At 46.4% G+C, this 21,882-nt stretch overlaps 1 protein-coding gene across 11 annotated transcripts in view; it reads right to left on the bottom strand.

The window, feature by feature from the left end:
• CLASP1 (cytoplasmic linker associated protein 1) overlaps nucleotides 1-21,882 on the bottom strand; it is a 263,250-nt gene that overhangs the window by 151,242 nt on the left and 90,126 nt on the right. For all 11 annotated transcript variants that reach the window (XM_036857233.1, XM_036857234.1, XM_036857237.1 and 8 more), the window contains 2 exons: nucleotides 21,011-21,086; nucleotides 13,623-13,720 (listed from right to left, as the gene is read on the bottom strand). In XM_036857233.1, coding sequence (XP_036713128.1) covers nucleotides 13,623-13,720; nucleotides 21,011-21,086 — 174 coding nt within the window. The remainder of the gene's footprint in view (nucleotides 1-13,622; nucleotides 13,721-21,010; nucleotides 21,087-21,882) is intronic.

Raw genomic sequence — 21,882 nt, 5'->3', positions numbered from 1 at the left:
TGCCGGGGCCTGCCCTGACCAAGTTACCACTTTATTGCATCACAGTCACACCCTCTGACGTGAGCACGTCTGCAAGGCTGCACATCGGGGACAAAGGGCACCTCCAGCTGGTTGTCCCTGAAATCACTGGGAGGGGCGAGTATTTCCTCCGTTCCTGGGAGAGCGTTCACCATTATCGATGGCAACTGTGGAAGCACCTGTAGATTCTCTGTAGCTCGCAGGTAGGGTCTCCTCACCGTGGCCACGGGACCCCTAACCGGTAGGCCCAAACAAGTAGGTATGGGAAGGCTAAGATGATGACCATTGTTGGCACCTGCACCGTAATTCAGAATTACTTCAGGCAGGCGTGCTTTCCCGCTGCTTTCCAGCTCCTGTCTCAATAGCTGCCTAGACAATGGCTCCTGTCCAGATGACCACCGCCGGATCGCAGGAGCCTGGCTTTATGACAGTCCAAGAGCAACAAATCCTCCCTTGGGGATGCCTTCTGTCTCCTAGCTCTGAGCACAGCAATACAAAATGCCTCTCCCAGGATCTACCAACTTGCACAAGTCTGAAAGGGTGAGTTTTACACGTTCAAAGACGTTGAATACATAACTAATGATTACCCTCTGAAGCCACCAATTTTTTTGCACTTTTTAAATTTTAAATCTTTGGATCCCAAATATAAAATAAATTTCTTCACTAGTTTGACAAATAACCCAATACCATTTTCCTCTGATTTTTCTGAATTTAAATTTTATTTTCAACTCTTCAATGCAACTGGTGTTTATTTTACTGCAAGATTTAGATCTAATTACACCTTCTTAGAATATTTTATAACATAAGTTTAAAATAATTTCCTAAAAGCAAATACTAGCAATCTCATGGTAAACAAGCTCCAGCTCTACACTCAGAGTTTATAATTGGCTTTTCAGTCCACTACTCTTAAATATGAGCAGGTACCAAGGATTATAAGCTATATGGCCACAGCTTGTAATATGAAAGAGACCAAAAGGAACACACACATACCCCCAAATCCCAACTTAGAGAAGAGACTACGAACAGTTTCTAATATATCATTTATATTTCCAAAGAGATGAGAAAATATTATAATTATAAAAGCACACGGGGAGGAGCCCTTCAAAATGGCACCGTAAGGACCTCTGAAAATTTGCTCCTCCAAAGAAGCAAAGAAAACATCAGCAAAATCTGGCAAAATCAAGTTTTCCAAAACTGGAAATTAAACAAAGGCTTGCAACAATCCGAGCATTCTTCAAGCAAAAAGGCTGAATCTTGGTAAGAACAGTTAAGTTTTCCATTGCTTTGCAGTGCCCTATTTCCGTCTCAACTCAGGCTGAAAACCAACAGCCTCACAACCACTAGAAAAAGTTGAACAAGTCTGGAGCCCCTAAGAATCCCCATTCCCAGAGAACTGTCATTATCTGACCTGTCTGGCATATCCCTGAAGCCCCATTCACAGGGCTTGTCTTTATCGCACCTCACTCAGAGCATGTTCAGTGTGAGACCCTTTTCCCTGAGGCCACAATCAAAAAGAATCCACAACGACTATTTAACATGGCAATAACCGCTGGGACAAAGAAACTGACCAAAAAACTTATAAGGAAAAACTGGAGGACGAGACGTTCTCAGGAAACTTTGAAAACCTCTGACACATTCCTGGGAATCTAGAAGATCACGTATATGGGCAAGGCTGTGTGCATGCCTGAGAATGACCCAAGGCACTAACGTCTCACCTCTGGCTGACCTTGAGATTCTGCACAAGCAGGTGGTAAAGAGACATAAAGGCAGGAACGTATAAACTGCCTGCCAGAACACTGAAAGCACGTCCCAACATACGGAGCCTTCAGCAAAGGCACTGAAGGAAACCCTTGTCCAATCATCAGCTGAATGCTAACCTAAACAAGCACAGATGACTATAGTAACCACACACAACCAAAAAATACAGATTTTACAGCATTAGTTCAGATTAGTCACTAAACAAGCAATGAGCAACAAAAACAATAAACACCAACAACAGCAAGCCTGGGGAGGGGTGAAGAATGTGATTTCCAAAGTTGCCACAATACATAATTTTAACTCAACAGTTTCAACAAAAAATTATGAGACACATAAAGAAACAAGTAAACATGGCCCATCCACGGGGGGAAAAATCAGTCACGGAAACTATCATTAAAGGACTAACTAGATGAATACTTGAAATCAACCATTATTAATATGTTTAAAGAAATAAAGGAAATTATTTCTAAAGAAGTAAAGAAAATATAAGAACCAAGGTCTCACCAAATAGAGAATATCAATGAAGAGATAGAAAATATAAGAATCATACAGAAATTCTCAAAATGAAATTAAACATTCATAAACAACTAAAATTAAAAATTCAGGGCTTCCCTGACGGCGCAGTGGTTAAGAATCCGCCTGCCAATGCAGGGGACACAGGTTCAAGCCCTGGTCCGGGAAGATTCCACGTGCCACGGAGCAACTAAGCCCATGCACCACAACTACTGAGCCTGCGCTCTACAGCCCACGAGCCACAACTACTGAAGCCCGTGTGCCACAACTACTGAAGCCTGTGCACCTAGAGCCCGTGCTCCGCAACAAGAGAAGCCACCACAACAAGAAGCCCACGCACTGCAACAAAGAGTAGCCCCCTTTCATTGCAACTAGAGAAAGCCCGCATGCAGCAACGAAGATCCAACACAACCAAAAAATAAATAAATTAAATAAATAAATTTTTTTTAAAAATAAAAATAAAAATTCACTAGAGAGGCTCAACAGTGATTTCAGTGATTTGGGAGAAAAAGCAGCAGCAAACTTGCAGATGAGTCAATTGACACTATCATGCCTGAGAAGCAGAAGAAAAATGAACAGGAAAAATAAATAAATAAACAAACAGAGCCTCAGAGATTATCTTCTTACTATACCAACATACACTTAATGGGAATCCCAGAAGGAGAGGGGAAAGGAAAAAGGACAGAAAGAATATATGAAGAAATAATGACCAAAAACATTCTAAATTCATGAAGCTCAACAAACTCCCAATGGGATAAACTTAAAGAGATCCTAACCTAGACACATAATAAGCAAAGGATTAAAAGAAAAGACAAAGAGAACACCTTGAAAACAACAATAGGGAAGCCATTCATCACGTACAAGGGCTCCCCAGTAAGATTAGTAACTCATTTTTCATTAAAAACAGTGGAGGCAAATGTAAAATAGATAGCTAGTGGGAAGCAGCCGCATAGCACAGAGAGAGATCAGCTCAGTGCTTTGTGACCACCTAGAGGGGTGGGATAAGGAGGGTGGGAGGGAGACGCAAGAGGGAGGAGATATGGGGATATATGTATATGCATAGCTGATTCACTTTGTTATAAAGCAGAAACTAACACACCATTGTAAAGCAATTATACTCCAATAAGGATGTTAAAAAAGAAACAAAAAACAATGGAGGCCAGGCAGCTGTGGGATAATATATTCAAAGTCCTGACTAAAAATCTCAACCAAGAATTCTATATCCAACAAAATCACCCTTCAAAAATGAAGCGGAGAATCCTCTCTGGACCAAAGACACTTCAGTCTTTACATGAAGCCATACTACCAATATAATAAAGTGCAGACTTGGGGCATTGGCGGGGGATGAAGGAGCATTTAGGACATTTCTTGATAAGCGAAAAATAAAATAAGACTCCTTCGAATTGAAATGAAAGAACACAGTACAAGAGCCCAAATCCACATGAAGACATAAAGAACACCAGTAAAAGTTCAGTCAGCCTTCCATATTCGTGGGTTCCACATCTGGGGGTTCCAGCAACCGTGGACCAAAAAGATTTTTTTTTAACTTTAGAAAGTTCCAAAAAAGAAAACTTGAATTTGCCACATGCCAGCAACTATTTACATAGGATTTACATTGTGTTTAGGTATTGTAAGTAACCTAGATATGATTTAAAGCACACAAGAGGATGAACATAAGTTATATGCAAATACTACGCCACTTTATATAAGAGACTCGAGCATCCATGGATATTTGGCAACCACAGGGGGTCCTGGAACCAATCCCCCACACATCACAAGAGATGATGAAAAACTACAAAGGTAAATATAAAACACAGGTAAACATAAAAGACAGTACAAATGTTATATTTTGTTGTTAACTCTTCTCTGGTCCTACATGACTTAAAAGGACACTGCATAAAGCAATAATTATAAAACTCTATCTTGGGGCTTCCCTGGTGGCGCAGTGGTTAAGAATCCGCCTGCCAATGCAGGGGACACGGGTTCGAGCCCTGGTCCGGGAAGATCCCACATGCCGTGGAGCAACTAAGCCCATGCGCCACAGCTACTGAGCCTGCGCTCTAGAGCCCACGAGCCACAACTACTGAGCCCAAGTGCCACAACTACTGAAGCCCATGTGCCTAGAGCCCGTGCTCCACAACAAGAGAAGCCACTGCAATGAGAAGCCCGCGCAGCACAATGAAGAGTAGCCCCCGCTCGCCGCAACTAGAGAAAGCCCGCACACAGCAATGAAGACCCAACACAGCCAAAAATAAATAAAATAAATTAAAAACAAAAAAACAAAAAAACTCTATGTTGGCTAGCTTATAATGTACAAAGGTGTAATTTGTATAACAAGAATAGCAACAGAGAGGAGGGGAGAAAATAGGGCTATGTAGGAGTAAAGTTTTTAATACTAGAATTAAGAATAATAATTCAAACTAGACTGCTATAATTTAAGATGTTAATTGAAATCCCCAGAACAAACACTAATAATTCCATAAAACAAACGGCAAGAAAATTAAACTGGCACACTAGAAAATATCTATTTATTACAAAATAAGGCAGTAATGAAAGGATACAGGAACAAGAAAGTCATAACATACAGAACACAAAGAGCAAAATAAAATAGCAGAAATAAAGTCTACCTTATCAGGATTACATTAAATATGAATGGATTAAACACTTCAATTAAATGGCAAAGATTTTCAGGCTGAATAAACAAATAAGACCCAACTACATGCTATCTACGAGAGATTCATTTTAGACACAAGGACACAAAGGTTGAAAGTAAAAGGATATAAAAAGATAATCCATGCAAACAGTGTTCAAAACAGACCTAGGGTGTCTATAGTAATATCAGACAGTATAGACTTCAAGACAAAAATTCCTACCAGGGACAAAGAAGGACATTTTTACAGTGATAAAAGGATCAATGTATCAGAAAGACATAATTATAGGCACCTAAGAACAGAGCCCCAACATATATGAAACAAAAAGTGACAGAACTGAAGAGAGAACTAAGTAATTCATCAGTAGTAACAGAAGACTTCAATACTGCACATTTCAAATACAGATTCTTCTCAAGTGCACATGGAACATTCTCCAGGACAGACCACATGTTGGGCAATAAAACAAGCCCCGATAAACTTCAAAGAACCGAAAACACAGAACACAGAAATTATGATCTGTGACCACAATAGGATAAAATTAGAAATGAATAACAAATAGAAATGGGAAAGTTACAAATAATGTAGGAATTTAACAAAACAGCCCTAATAACAAACAGGTCAAAGATGAAAATAAAAGGGAAATTAGATACCACTTTGAGATGAATGAAAATGAAAGTACAACATACCAAGTGAAATAAGTCAGACAGAGAAAGACAAATGCTGTATGATATCACTTATATGTGGAATCTAAAAAAAAAAAAAACTAGTGAATATAACAAACAAACAAACAAACAGACTCACAGATATAGAGAACAAACTAGTGGTTACCAGTGGGAAGAGGAAAGGGAGAGGGGCAATATAGGGGCATTAAGAGGTACAAACTATTAGGTATAAAATAAGCTATAAAGATATATTGTACAACAAAGGAAATATAGCCAGTATTTTATAATAACTATAAATGGAGTATAACCTTTAAAAATTGTGAATCACTGTATTGTACACCTGTAACTTATGTAACATTGTACATCAACTATACTTCAAAAAAAAAAGCACAACATACCAAAACTTATGAAATGCAGCCAAATAAATGCCTATATTAAAACAAAAATCTCAAATCAATAACTTAACCTTCACCTTAAAAAACTGAGAGGAAAAAAAAAAGCAAAGCAAATCAAGCAAAAGGAAGGAAATAACAAAGATTAGAGTAGAAATATATGAAATAGGGAAGAGAGAAACAATAGAAAAAATCAACAAACCAAAAGTCAGTTCTTTGATCAACAAATCTGAGAAACCTTTAGCTAGATAGATCAGAAGAAAGAAGACTCAAATTACTGAAATAAAAATATGAAAGAATGCACACTACCACTGTCCTTACAAAAATAAAAAGGATCACAAGAGAACACTATGAACAACAGTATGTGAAAAATTAGATAACTTAGATAAAATGGACAAATTCCTGGACAGACACAAACTACCAAAACTGACACAAGAAGAAACAAAATCTGAATAGACCTATAACAAGTAAAGAAATTGAATTCAGGAATCAAAAATGCATCCCTAAAGCAAAGCCCAGGCCCAAATGGCTTCCACCTTTGGTAAATTCTAACAAATGTTTAAAAAAGAATTAGCACCAATCCTTCACAAATGCTTTCAAAATAGAGATGAGAATGGGAGAAACTGTGGGCGGGGGAGGAGAGAATAAGGGAACTCTCCTGTCCTTTCCAGTCAGTTTTTCTATAAAACGAAAACTGCTCTAAAAAATAAGTCTACTAATTAAAGAAACATATATATACCCCTAAAAAATAGAAGAGGAGGGAATGCTTTCTATGAGGCTAATATTACAGTAACAACAAAACCAGAAAAGACATCATAATAAAAGTACAGACCGATAACTCCTTATGAATCCAGCAGAAATAAAGAGTTGTACACCATAACCAAGTGGGATTTGCCCTAGGAATGCAGAGTTGGTTTAATGTCTGAAAATCAATTAATATAATACAACATATCAATAGAATAAAAAACAAAGTTACATAATCATCTCAGTAGATGTGGAAAAAGTATTTGACAAAATCCAACATCCTTTCATGACAAAAACACTCAAGAAACTAGGAATAAAACTTTATCAACCTCATAAAGTCATACAGAAAAAAACCCAAAGCTAACATTATAAAATATGGTGTGAGATTGAAAGCTTTTCTTCTAAGATCAGGAACAGGACAATGCCGTCCCCTCTCAGCACTTCTATTCAACATCTTACTGGAAGTGCCAGCCAGGGCTTTTAGGCAAAAAAAGAGGAATAAAAGGCACCTAGATTGGGAAGGAAGAAATAAACTTTCTCTACTGGCAGACGACATATCTTGTATTTAAAAACCCCAAGAAGTCCATGGCAAAACCATTAGAACCAGGGAGTTCAGCAAGGTTGCAGGATTCAAGATCGATACAAAAAAATCAATTGTGGGCTTCCCTGGTGGCGCAGTGGTAAAGAATCTGCCTGCCAATGCAGGGGACACGGGTTTGAGCCCTGGTCTGGGAAGATCCCACATGCCGCGGAGCAACTAGGCCCGTGAGCCACACCTACTGAGCCTGCGCGTCTGGAGCCTGTGCTCCACAACAAGAGAGGCCACGATAGTGAGAGGCCCGCGCACCGCGATGAAGAGTGGCCCCCGCTTGCCACAACTAGAGAAAGCCCTCGCACAGAAACGAAGACCCAACACAGCCATAAATAAATAAATAAATTTTTTTTAAAAAATGCAAAAAAATTAAAAAAAAAAAAATCAATTGTATTTCCCTGCGTTAACAACGAACCATCTGAAATTGAAATTTAAAAATTCTGCTTACAATAGCACCAAAAGAAAGTACACAGGAATTAATTTAACAAAGGAAGTGTAAGACGTGTCCACTGGACACTACTAAGCAATTGCTGAAAGTAATGAAAGACTCTTAAAAATGGGAAGACATTCCACGTTCATGGACTGGAGGGCAATGTAGTTAAGATGGCAACACTCCCCAAACTCGTTACAGATTCAGCTCCTACCAAAATCCCAGCTGTCCTTTTTGGCAGAAATTGACAAATACATCATAAAATTCACATGGACACAAAAAGCACCCAGAACAGCCAAAACAACCTTTAAAAGAACAAACGTGGATTTCAAAAGTTACTACAAAGTTAAATTAATCAAGACAGTGTGCTACCAGTAGAAGGACAGGCATACAGATCAATGGAATAGAACTGAGATTACAGAAAGAAATTTTTTTTTTTGGCCACCCCGTGTGGCTTATGGGATTTTGCTCCCTGATCAGGTATTGAACCCGGGCTCTCTGAACCACTGGACCGCCAGGGAATTCCCAAGAAACCTTTGTATTAGTGGTCAGCTGATTTTCAACAAAGGTCCCACAAAGATTCCATGAGGATCAAAATCACAACAAGAAACTCATTAGGACAGCTATTCAACACAACACAACACAACACAACACAACACAACAGGAGGTAACAACTGCAGGCAGGAATGCAGAATGGTGCAGCAGCTGCAGCACAGAATGGCGGTTCCTCAAAAAGCTCACACCCAAAAGGACTGAAAGCAGGGGATGGGACAGATATTTGTACACCCATTTTCACAGGAGCATTACTCACAGGGCAAAACTGTGAAGCTATAAATGGGAGAGAAAAATAAGAGAATCAGAAGACCAACTAGTCCAAGCGGTCATTATATTTTTAAAGAAACTTGCCCAGGTCTAGACAGTATGAGGTTCCAGCCTGAAAGGCCCTCCAAGTGCACAACAAGAAATGAAAAGAGTCTCATATAAGACCCATCATCATAAAGCTTCAGACAGACGGTGAGGACAAAGAGAACCGAAGTTCTCGACATACGATAAAGAATCAGAATGACTTTGGGTTCTGACTAGCAACACTGAAAGCTGGGACACAAGCAGGGGAGCGGGGGCACGAACTTCAACATTCTGGAGGAAAAAAAGGACTTCCAACCTAGATCTCTAAACCCTGACAAACTATCAGTACCAAGATAGAATAAAAATATTCTCAGACTCAAAAAACTTTCCTTCTCCACATCTTTTCTCAGAAAGCTACTGGAGGATACGCACCACTACGATGAGGGACAAAACCAAGAAGGACGTCGTCTCCAAGAAACAGCAGGTGCACCTGCAGAGAAAGGTGCGGTGCAGTCCCCGGAGGATGATAAAGTAAGCGGGAGGCAGTGGAGGCGGCTGCTGTGGACTGGGAGGGCGGGCCCGAGGAGACGTCCCTGACTCGTACGGCAGTGGGTAGACAGCACTGGTGCAAGAGGAGCATGCAGACAACCACGCAGACGAAGGTAAGACGCTAACCCAGGGAAACAGCGTGCACGGGGGGCGGGGAGAGACGGCAGGGTCATCAAAGTTCACCGAACAGAAAGAGGGAGCTGTGAACAGCATACACAACCAGAGAATCAACTAAACATCGTCCTAATCAAAATGGAAACATGACTACGTTTGGTGGACGAGGAGGCGGTAAGTGCACCTGAGGGAGGGTAGGAGGAAAGAGAGCTGAAATTCACCCTCCGTAACGTGAAGTGAAATTCTTAGATTGACACAAAACTAAGAAACAGCAGTGCATGCACAGTATTTAGAGGCAGGGCAACAGATACAACACAGTAAAAACAGTTGACGGCGTTTGCCTCTAAGGAAAAATGGCAGGAGAGATAAGGAATTGCCTTTTTCAATGTATCTTGTAAACCCAGTCAACTCTCTCTGTATGAATGACAGAAAATAAAATTTAAAAATGAGAGGGGGTATTACAGAGCACATTTCTCATCTGCTTTTGCCCTGGGCCCTCCCTATAACACCAAAGCTTTAGCAAGCAAATTAAAATTAAAAATAAGAAAGCCTCAATTCTCCCCTTAACAATACAATCATGAGATAATAATGGCTAGTGAATGTTTATGCAATTTTTATGAACAAATATCATGAGAGCTATTCAAAACTGTAGGTTCACAGGAAGGAAAAGTTTAACAAATAGTTACAATGCATCCACTGACATGCTTCAGTTCTATCTTCAGTTCTATCTTAAACTATCATCAGATCTAAGGCTGCTGCTGTTTCAGGAGCTTGGTTCCCAGGTGATGGTTCCAGAAGAAAGTTAGCATCAGTGATCTTTTTACCAAAGCTTCACAAACTAAAATACACCATATGGAATGGAAATATATTCTGGCACATACAGTGGGGTGACAGTGAGTGTGCACGCAGGCTGACAGCACCTGTCTGTGAAGGGAAGCCTTGGGTAGTGAGGGACAGGGCACCTACTGACGTTTTCCTTAGTTCCAAGCACACCTCACAAATATCCTACAGCGTATGGCCTCGTATAACGGACAGCTAGAAGTGAATCCTGTAGTACTTGTTTTCTGAACACATCACGTGTGTGAACTGTGAAAACAATACGTGTAAAACAACGGAAAATGGCCAAATACTACGCTGATGAAGTTCGCAGCTCAGCTGTGCTGACACCCCACGGAGGGGACACACCTCCTAAAATGAAGACTGGGCCGAACCTCTCCACTCCCTTCTCGGGAGGAACGTGACTTTAGCCAGCAGATGACATACTCCAATAACTACTGAACACATGGCCCCGAAGCATGATTCCAGCTCCTCCAAAGTGAAGCTGAGAACGTACGAGTCTCTTTTCCCAGCTGTGAAATGGGCAAAGAAAACTACTGCCAAAATCAGATCATTACTCTTATTCCCTAAGTCAGGTAGCTGACATTAGGAAGGCATTCTTTTTCATCCCGTATTTCCCAGAGATTCAATTAATCTTCTTCTCAAATATAGCACTCACTCAATAAACAAACTCGGAAGAGGATAACGTTTTTATTCCAGGACTAAACGCAAGTTTTAGAAAACATTAAGCAAATTCCACAATGTTTTGTTAGTGCTATGGAATCTTGCCAAGCTGAAGACTCTCCTATGTTCTCACATAGTAACAAAAAAACCCTGTAATGACATAAAAGAAGTCTAGAATATTCAAGTATTCCAGTCAGCCACTTGGAGCCACACATAGCAGATACTGAATTTCCCAAACAACGGTAGGAGATCCTTTCCATGTCTTGTTCCATTTGGAGACGGTCCCCAACAAAATTAAGGTGGCGGCTGGGGAGATCCCACGTAATTGTCTTGTCATAAATACAAAGAAACATGAAGTTTCCGATCCTTTCACTACAGTTTGTAAAGAACTAACAGCCTAGTTCTCCAAGCACTGTGTGTCTGCCAGATTTTTACAATAATGGCTGTAAAGATGTGGGTCCATTTCCTTAGGCTCACCCTCTCCTTTCGGTCCAGAATTTTTAGGAAGGATTTTAGCTAACATGAGATAATGGAAACTCTCATTCCTGTTCACAGAGGCTCTAACTCTTCTGTAGCTTCTTTTTAATATTTATTTAATATTTCCTTTTTAAAAGGGGGTGGGGGGGTGACGGGGGGAAAGAAACCACGTGACTGGGAATCTGGAAGAGAAGGTTCTAACCCCAGCTCTGGGCGGGACCTTACCTGAACCACTCTCCGTGGGGGGGTCCCCAAGACCACCCCAGGTTTCATGATTCACTAGGAGGACTCACAGGCCTCAGCACAGAGCCACACTCCCAGCTGTGATCATTACGGTAAAAGCGCACAAGGAAAATCAGCAAAGAGAAAGGGCGTGTGGGGTGAAGTCCACAGAAACCCGAGCAAGCTTCCCACTAGAGTCACACGCTGAATTCCCCAGCCGCAACCTGTGACGCCGCGGGTGGAACGCCGGCCACCGGGAGAGCTCGTTGAGTCTGAGTGCAGGGTTTACGGGCGCTGGTCACCCAGACACCCCCGGCCTAAGGCTCCGCAATTGCCAGACCCCCGCGGGAAAGCAGGCGGGCAGCCACGGCCCGGCTGGGCTGCAGCAAGAGACCCCCCCACCCCCGGCCCACTCTGTGGAGATGGTGGAAGCCCCCCACATCCAAGCCCCCGGGCCGCCCCTGCAAGCAGGCCTGCGGAGTGAGCTGCCTCCTGTGCTCCGCTCTCTCGATCTCAGTTTCACCATGTCGCCTCCCCGCCGTCGGCTGCTAGAGCGACCGTCGGACACGACCCCCGAATCCCACGGGGAAGACGGGGCCGGTCACGGCCCAGGCTCACCGTGAGCTACTCAGCGTGGTGACGCCGGGCGGGAGCAGGAGAGGGTCTCGCTGCCCTAAGCCTGCTTCCCCGACGATGCTGGTGACGTCGTCACTGAACAGCCACCCCTACACCCGCCGCTGCCCTCCCGCTCATCTGCACCCTCCAGTTTTCCCTAACAGCCCGGTCAGTACTTTCTAGTGCAGCTCCCTCCTAAGTGTTCTCACCATCTATTCAAAGACCAGAAGGTTGAGGTTCATGAAATACAGGAATTAAAAACCCCTGTTCTCACAGATTGCCTCTTGTAAAAAACAAGTAAAGTCGCTGTATTCTCATCTGCTGACTCTGTCCCACTGCAAGGCTCTCGGTATACACGGGTGGTCTCTGCCACACTCCCTGCCGACCGCTCCCCCAGGGCTCACGGATCACACTGTCTGCTAGCATGGACTATTGCCAGCACCATTATAAAGTCTTGTAGTGCTTAAAAAAAAAAAAAAAATTACAGGGGCCATGGTGAGAACAACGCTGGGGTCAGATGTGGCTCTCAACAAAGGAAGATGCCCGCCCCCCAGGTGCTCCGGGCACCCCGACTGCAGGGTAAGCTACGTGGCCCACTCCCGTCACACCTGGCTGAGGGGCACCCCGGCAGACGGGGCTCCTGTATATGTCGACATTCCATCCCACATCCAGATGCCCAAGAGTCCGTACGCTCTTCTGTGGAACGGGGTGGAGAAAATGAAGAACAGGACTTCAGTCTGAGCCCTGACTTCCTAGCTCGGGGATCTCTCCAGCCACGTCCTGCCGCCGGGCCTCTGCTGTTCCCGTGGACACAGCGACAGGCCCAGACAAGCCGCTCTGTGAGTCCCATCCAGGCCTAACTTCCCAGGATTTTCACATCACTTTCTCCCACAATGGAATTGGACGGGCAAAAGGCTTAGAATTCATTTGGTGTAAGATTTCTCCGTCGTAGGTAAAATCATAGATGAGTGATTTTTCATTATTCTTAAAATTTTGACTACGACAGAAACATCTGTGGACTCAAGTTGTCCTGGATGTGGTAAGACACTGATCTCCTTGCACTGGAGACTTGGACATTGAGACTGGCATTCCTGACCAGAAAGCTATCATTTCAAAGATGTTTTCCAGAATTATTACTTATAAATTTCTATCCAGACTCAGTCTGGAAAGGCTTCATTCAAACAAATATTTTCCAAGCCCCTACTATACTAGGTGTCGTGTGTATACAAAATGTAGAACCGTATGAACCGAGAGAATGCTGAATCTTCCAACACCAAACACTTTTAAATATGCTTCTAAAATTGGTATGTGGCAGGGGAACTGGCTAGACGTCTGGGTGAGAAAGTCTTACTTTTGAGCAAGTGGAATGAAAGGGGGCCCCTGACATGTGATCTGGGTGAGATCTCCATCCACTGATCCTCTCACCATATATTCTTTCAGTAAAATTACCACAACAAAATAAGCAGTGCAAACCAAGACGTTAACTGAGAAGGAGTACAGGGGGAAAGAGCAGAAGAAAGGAAAAAAGTCTGAACTCACCGGGACTGTGGCAATCCTTTCTTACTGAGATCTGCCCTCACACGTTCTCCTACATGTCTGTAAATTTCCACTAAGCTGTTTATTGCTGCATCTCGAACCTAGATGTAAAAGAAGAGATCTTACAGCTGCTCTGTGTCATTCCCCAGCACTTCCTGCTGCGGACACAACAGGCTATACAACACCCCAAGTTTATCACCCACTCACCAGCGCGATTCTAAACACAACCCCTCAGAGGCATGGGACTACACACAGCTGTGTTTGACAGCTTTGACTCTGTGGGCACAGTTCCAAAGAGGAGGAAAAAATTCAGATCCCATCCCTATGTACCTGCTAAAGTCCACACCCCTTAGTTCCTTCCATCCTTTAAGACGATGTCTAGAAACCAGACCACCTCTCCAAAATAGAAAACACTACAAATAAATGAATTATTCTAAAAATAAAACACCACGTAAAGCATTCTGGATGTAGGTCAAATAAACAAATACTTAGGGAGCAACAAAAAAGGATGGTAGAGGCTACACGGAGACTGCGTTCAAGAAGCTCATAGTTCTAAAAGGGAGATGGGAAAAAAAGTCCATAAGTTCTACATTTAACACAGGGCAGGATGTAATAAATGTTACACAGAAGAGTACAAAGAACTCACATAGTTTAGGGAAGGGAGACAGCACACCAGAGGATACCAAGGAACAGTTTATGGAAGAGGAAGGAACCACTTAAAATGTATTTAGAAACACAGCATTTTACCAGGGAAAGATGGAATGAGACAGGGTCCCAACAAGGTAAGCAGCCTGCGCAGAGGCAGGAAAGCAGAGAAGCAAGGCATACACTTGAGGAAGAGCAAGGCAGCGGTCTGGCCAAACACAGATAGGAAAAGAAAGGTCACGATATGTAAGGCTCAAGAGACAGAATGGACTTAAAAAAAACACACACACAAAAAAAACAGAACAGGGAAATTTGAATATGGGCTGTGTGTATACCAAACATTATAGTTGTATCAATGTTAAATTTCTTGGATGTGAAAACATGTGATTACACAAAAATATCCCTGTTGTTAGCAGACACACACTGAAGTAGCTAGGAGTAAAAAGATCGTGTGCTAGATACTTTCGAATGGTTCAAGAAAAAAGGTCTATTTCTCTGTGTGTGTGTGTGTGTGTGTGTGTGTGTGTGTATATATATGTGTGCATACACGTTGAGATATAAGACAAATGTGATAAAAGTTAAATGGTAAATACGGGTGTTCACTATACTACCCTTTCCATTTTTCTATAGGTCTAAAATTTTGCCAATAGAAAGGTGGGAAGAAAAAAAGTTTTTAAATCCAATGGACTCAAGGCCAGCCTGTGGGGTGCCCAGGGGTGCCGAGGGGAGGAGAGCCGGCAAAGACAAGAGAGCAACCACGACTGCAGATTTGGTCTCAAGCAATGAAATCAAAGAAACAGAGAGGGAAGGAGAGAGGAAAGAAGCAGGGGTACAAACAGTTCACAGCTCTGAACACTGCCAAGTTACCCTTTGATTTAACAGCGGTATACGATAATTACGATAAGGTAATTTTGCTTACAATTTTCCCCCTTGTGATAGAAAAAGGCAAATTCTAGGTTCTTATTACTTCTCACCCAAAACCTGATGCTATGCACCAAACTGTGTGTGTGACCCACCCGCCCCCCGAAACAATTCATATGTTGATGATGGCCGTTAGAGATAGGCCTGTAAAGAAGGTGGTTAAGGTTAAATGAGGTCATAAGAGTGGGTCCTGATAATAATAGGAGGGGCGTCTTTATAAGAGAGACACCAGACAGCTCTACGTGTCTGCGAGCCAGGAAGAGAACCCTCAGTAGAGTGCAGCCACGCCGACACCCTGTTCCGGGACTGCCGGCCTCCAGAACCGCGAGAAACAAACTTCCGTGGTTTAAGCCTCCCAGTCTATGGTACTTTGTTACGGCAGCCTGAGCTGACTAACAGAGATTACCAGTTTATTTTGGAGAGGAAATAATTTCTGATGTTAGGAAACATTTCCATATTGAAACATGCACATCTTACAAAAGCAGTCAATGCCCTGTCTCGAGGATCAGTGACAAGTGCATCTCCGTTGTTTACTTTCTAGTGATGACGTCTGCTCAGAGCCAGAGCAGATCACACTGGGGACCCCCTTTAAAGAGCAATCGGTACCCTGTCTGCTACTTACAGTCTGGGCTATGAAGAGTTTAAGGGATTCAGTGGAGAAATGACTAGCCTTCTAAGTGAAATAAGTCAGACAGAGAAAGACAAATACTGTAACATATTATCGCTTATATGTGGAATCTAAACAACACAACAAACTAGTGAATAAAACAAAAAAGAGCGAGACTCCCATATATAGAGAACAAAGTAGTGGTGCCAATGGGGAGAGGGAAGGGGGGAGGGGCACTATTGGGGTAGGAGAAATGGGGTTATTATGAGATTATATGAAATCATGTGTGAAACTTCTGAAATTGTAAAGCGCTATAGAATTTAAAGAATCTTTCATTCATTCATCCAATCAATTAATAAAATTACTAGCCTTAGAGTCAAAGTAGGCCTGAGGACTTACTTGGCCATTTAGAGGCTGCATAACTTCGGACAAAGCATTTAAACTCTTTCATTCATTCATTCATTCATTCATTTATACATCCTTATTGGAGTACAACTGCTTTACAATGTTGTGTTTTAAACTCTTTTAGTCTCCATTTTCTCCTTCGTAAATGGAAGGCTGCTTTGAGATTTAAAAAAATAATGGAAAGGAAAAAAATGGATTCAATTCAACAAATATTTGACTGCCTATTACGTGCCAAACTGGGGGCGCTACACGGTCCAGGCAGGTAACGTGATGCGTGGAGCAGGGTGGGTGCACGATGACCAATGGCCCCGGCCCGGGACCCGCTGGCGGGGGAAGGGGGATGCCAGCCTCGGGCAGGCGGCCGCCAGCAGGTAGCCGTGGGGCACAGGTACAGCTCTGCCCCACCTTCACTCTTCTGCGGAAACTCAGAAATACGCGCCTCCCAAATGTCAACTCACAAACCCAAACTCCACACGTGAAATGAAGTCATCCTGCAGACACGTGTATGTGCACAGGCACAGGCCAGCGGTTTGTGCCCCGTGTTTATATGCATAAAGCACTCAACACAGTGGCCGGTGGGACCGGTATTATCTACATCTCCCAGACCAGCAACCTTAGCCTTTAAATAGTTATTCCTCAGGCTGAGAAAGCTATAGGGCCAGAGAGCATCTGAGGGTCTAAACGACCCTTGATTCAAGAATCACAGAAGAACAGATTGTCTGTGGCACTACAAAGTATCGTAGCCCAGCTGAGAAGGGGCGTCCCCTCAAAGCAAGTCGGTTCAGGCTGAAGGGACCACACAGTGCTCCCCTCCACAGGCCGCCACGGGGGCCCCACACGCTTCCGCCCACCCGCAGGCTCGCCACGCAAAGGACCCCAAGAGCTCAGGCCACCGGGACAGCAAAAGACCAGGGCCCCGTACATTAAGCTCCCCCTGCCGGGCCCTGGCCGAAGGCTTTAGAGAGCCTGAGGCCTTCAAATCTATGACCTCGCTCACAGGGCCACTGCTGACTGTGACACAGAGGAGGGCGGAGCCTGGCGGGCTGGCCACCTGCCGGGGCCCACGGTCACCTCACTGCACCACGCTGCACCCCAACGTGGGCACCAGGAACGGGCTCCCTACACAGCGGAAACTCCAGGGGGAACTTCACCCTCAGGGACAGGGAGGGCACCCGGAAACCCCCTCGAGGCCAAAGCCACCCCGTCCCCGCAGCCACCCGCCCACAGAGAGGATGTCCCAGGCCCGCCCATTCCTCAGGTGCCAGTCAAACCCTCTGCGGGGGCTTCCTTCCCCTGCCCCTACGCCCCTAAGCCCAGCCAGCCAGCCAGCCCAGGGCCGGCTGCGGAGAGCTCTGAGATCAGCGCCGGCCCCTCAGACACCCCAAGATGCTTCTAGACTCTGCAGATGCGGATCAAACTCCTCGGCAGAACAGACGGCAGGCAGCGGGGGAAGGCCCTGCGGAGGCGACCTCTGCCTGCCCTAGGCCAGCTGAGCAGCTATGAAGTCAGAGGTCTGCAGGCAGAACTGGAGTTCTCCTTCTCTGACAAAGGGGCTCCCCATCGAGCAGGTGTCTCGGATGCCCCGGCCCCGTCCTCCCTGGCCCTGTTCTCGGCTCGGGAGATAACGTCTCCCGAGCGTAAAGCCACCCCGTAACCCTGGTCCCTTCCCTGACAGCGGGCTAACACTGCGGCACGGGATGCGGGGATGCGGCTCTCACAACGAGACACGACAGGGAACCTAAGCAAAGCTTCCGGAAGACGCCCGTCCACTCTGCGGAAGAGGGTAAACGCAGGGACACTCAGGGGCACGTGCACGTGGACTGGGCACTTAGTGACACAGAGAATCAGGCATTCCTGAGGGACAGGAGGGGATAACGGTGTTAAGGTTATGTGGGGGGCTTGCGGGGGTGGAGAGCCCTTACCCTTAGAGTATTTAAGAATTAAATGAACCAATGTCTAAGATTTCCTTCAAAATAATCTACATTTTGCTTCCAAACAATGGGGTGGGGGAGGGAAAAAAATGAAAGTAAACTGGCCTCGTCTGGTCAGCTGCTGAGGCCAGAGGACGGGCCCGAGGGGATGCTGTTCCTCATTCTCTCCACTTCTACCTACGTTTGAACCTTTCAATCCAGAAAAGCTGAAAACAGGAGAGGCGCATAGGAGCACCGGGCTTTCATCTGCCAGGCATGCGGGACACGCGTGCGGCTGGGCTGTACCACGCAGGGCCCATGAGCAGAGCTGCAGAGGACAAAGCCCAGGGGGTGGGCAGCCCAGCAGAAGTGGAGTGGGACGCACAGTCCTGGGGACGTCACTGAGCCGATACCAGGCCCTGGGGCCTCCCTACCTCGGGCCCCCCCTATACGCGGGATGATACATTTTCCCCACTGCTCTGGTGATTCTGAGTTGGATTTTGAGTTACTTTCAGCAGCCAAAAGCATCCTGAGCCACACAAAGCCTGGGCATGGGCGCCCGCTCTGAGAAGCTGAGTCACTCTGCATTCAGACCAGTATCAAAGGACTCACAGCCTCTGGGGCAGGACTGTTTGCAGGGCTCACCACACACACACACACACACACACACACACACTCACTCACTCACCCCCGCAGAGGACTGAGAGCTGGATGGAAGCCGACCACAAGGTCGGGGGCCCAGTGCAGTGACAGCACCAGCAAAACACACAACTGTCCTCTCCGGCCTGAGGCATCCATGGCTAAGGGGGGAACACCGCTCAAGTAGCCATGGGGAGTCTACTCAGTCCTCAGGCCACTGGAAGGCAGTCCTGGGGTGATAAAGAGGAGACAGGGGTAGTCCTGACCCTCAGGGTTCAGAGACCAGCAGGAAAGACTGACGAGAAGATGAAAATAAAGTCAGGAGCACAAGCACACGCGACATACACACGCACCCCGGAAGGAGGGATGATTAAGTGGGTTATTTAGCATCAGAGGAGCGGGCGTGGAGCCCCCGGGTGCGGGGAGGTGAGGCCCGCGTGTCTGTGTCTGCACACACGCGCACACGTGCGGGTAAACGCTCCTAAGGACTCCTCGGATGCTCAGCGTGGGAAACTGGCCACAGGTGCTGCCACTCCGGACTGCCCACTGAGCCCGGCCTCGTTCACCCCGGCACGCTGCCTCTCTGAGGCCGGCGGGGATACTCACATCACCTGTCAGGCCAGTGTAGGCCCCCGAGTGAGGGACAAAGAGCCTCGACCAGCCCAGCTGGCTCTCCTGCTCTACCGAAGGGGCCACGTGGCAGCAGTGACAGCCTCAAGGAGTGACCCCCATAAAGGACTTTTTTCCACAGAAAACAAAGTGGAGACAAGACGTTAAGGGGGCAAAAAGGCAAAGTAGTCCATCTGGTAATTCAGAATCTTTTTTAAAAGTAGCTTCAGTTAGGGACTCCCCTGGCGGCCCAGTGGTTAGGATTCCACGCTTCCAATGCAGGGGGTGCAGGTTCGGTCCCCGGTCCGGGAACTAAGAGCCTGCCTGCCGCAGCATAGCCAAAAATTTTTAAAATACAAAGTAGCTTCAGTTATTTTTAAATTGATGCTGAACATAAAGTATGATCCAGGAAATAAAAATATCTAAAACTCAAATTTCCAACGTCAGATATTTTCAGTGAAGGCTGGATAGAGGATGCACGGAAAGAAGAAAGTGGGTGCAGGCGAGGGAGACCAGGGACACAGCCCGGCAGCGAGCGAGAGAGAGGGAGGAGCGGCCGGCGACGGGAAGGGAGCACAGCAGAGCACCAAAGAGGGAGCGGGAAACACAACCGGAATCAACGGCAGAGATGAGGAGGGAGAAAGGATGAGAGAACGGGAGGCTCTGCGACCCAAGGGCCCTCGGAGCGGAGCTGGGGACAGTGGAGGGAGAGCAGCGTCGTCTACGGAGGGCACTTTAGCCATCGCCAGTCAAGACTGACAGTGAGATGCTGTCCACCACGTACCGTCGACCCCTGAACACTGCGTGGGGAGGGGGGCCGCCAACCCTCCAGGCATCCACGGATCTGCCGGATCCAGACCACTGGGGGTCACGCAGTACTGCGGTGTTTCCCACTGAACACCCACCTACCCCTACCGGTGCACCTGCGCGCTCCGATCCCATGCCGTTCACCGGGCAGGTGTACGTTTCCTTTGTAAGTTACTGTTCCTATTTTCAGCCCCTTATCTAACCATGTGTGTGAGCCAACGTGACAGACAGGGCTCTGGGTGATAACCAGAACTGACCTGGGAGGGAACTGGCACTTCCGGGGCCCGGGCTGCCTGCTCACTGCTCACCAAAGGCCCACCCACCCACCCCGACACCAGGGAAGTGGTGCTTCGACGTTTTTGGGTTTTGTTTTACTTTACATAAAATAACATGCACAGGTCAGTCTGAGGTGTTTCCAGTTATATACACCAATGTGGCCACCGCCCAGAACAAAACGTGGGCCCTCTCGGTCACCTCCGAGAGGCCCCCGCAGGCCCTGTCCAGCCCACCTCTCCCACCCCAGAAGGGGGCCGCTGCTCCGCCATCAGCGTCGCTCCCTCCCCACGCCCACCCTCTAGCTGCAGAGATGGTGCCCAGAGTGACCTTCTCTTGGAGGCTGGTCTGATGACATCACTTTACAGGCTAGTGAGGGCCCATCCCAACGCGGAGAGGAGGGCAAAGCGGGCCCACGTCCACCAAAGACGCTGATAAATGCTACTGGGCACTAACGCGCATCACCTCAACCAACACCCGGAGCTCTAGAGAGAGAAATAAAGTCCCACCCAGAACCAAAATGCACCCTCACTGTCTACAGCCAATGATTTCTCTTCCTCACTAAATACACTCACCTGGCTGTTTGGATCTCCGAGCAGGTTACATATGTGTGGCACGATCTTGCTTAGTGTTAAGGTATGTGCTCCGGAGCTGAAAACAAAAGCAGTGCTTTACTGTTGGTGGGAAGACAGGAAAGCACGCTGCCTCTCCGCCCTCTCACCCCTTCCTTCCCTCCCTCCCGGGGCCCATCGCCACCTCCCACCAAGGCTCGCCCCTTCCCCTTCCCCCTCTGCTTCTAAACTAAATGCACACCCGCACGGCCCCTCCGCCCAGAGTTCTAAACTGTGAGCGCCTCTCAGGACAAGCCCCCCCCCCCGCCACCGCCCCGCTCGGGTCCCTCCACCCGGCCCAGCCCTTCGCTGCCAGGCCGCGGCCGCAGCCTCGCCCACGTGGGGTCCTGCCGTCTTGACGCCACCATGCACCCAGCGGTGATCCCTACTCTGGCCAACTCAGTGCGCTCAGCCACCCGGCAGGCTCCCGGGGTCCTGCCCTAATCGCCCTGCTGTGCGGCTCTCTGCCACACCAGACGTTCAGTTAATAACCGCCTGAAGACAGGCTGCGATAAACGGCTGAGAGGACGCCAGCTGAACGCTGCCCTGCTGGAGGAGAGCTCAGCCATCTCCAGCTGTTCACCGCCATGAACTAAACGCTGTCACAGACACCCTCCGTCCACAAGACTCTCCCTGATTCCTCCCTGAGTGCTCTCTTAGGACAAATTCTTAGAAGCGGAACTACAGTAAGCAAAGGCTAGAGACATTTTTTAAAAGCTTCAGAGACCAGGGACTTCCCTGGCAGTCCAGTGGTTAAGACTCCGTGCTTCCACTGCAGGCGGCACAGGGTTCAATCCCTGGTTGGGGAACTAAGATGCTGCATGCCATGTGGTGCA

This window comes from Balaenoptera musculus, chromosome 7, assembly GCF_009873245.2.
Source record: "Balaenoptera musculus isolate JJ_BM4_2016_0621 chromosome 7, mBalMus1.pri.v3, whole genome shotgun sequence".
NCBI lineage: Eukaryota > Metazoa > Chordata > Mammalia > Artiodactyla > Balaenopteridae > Balaenoptera > Balaenoptera musculus.
This window is presented reverse-complemented; position numbering and strand designations above follow the sequence as displayed.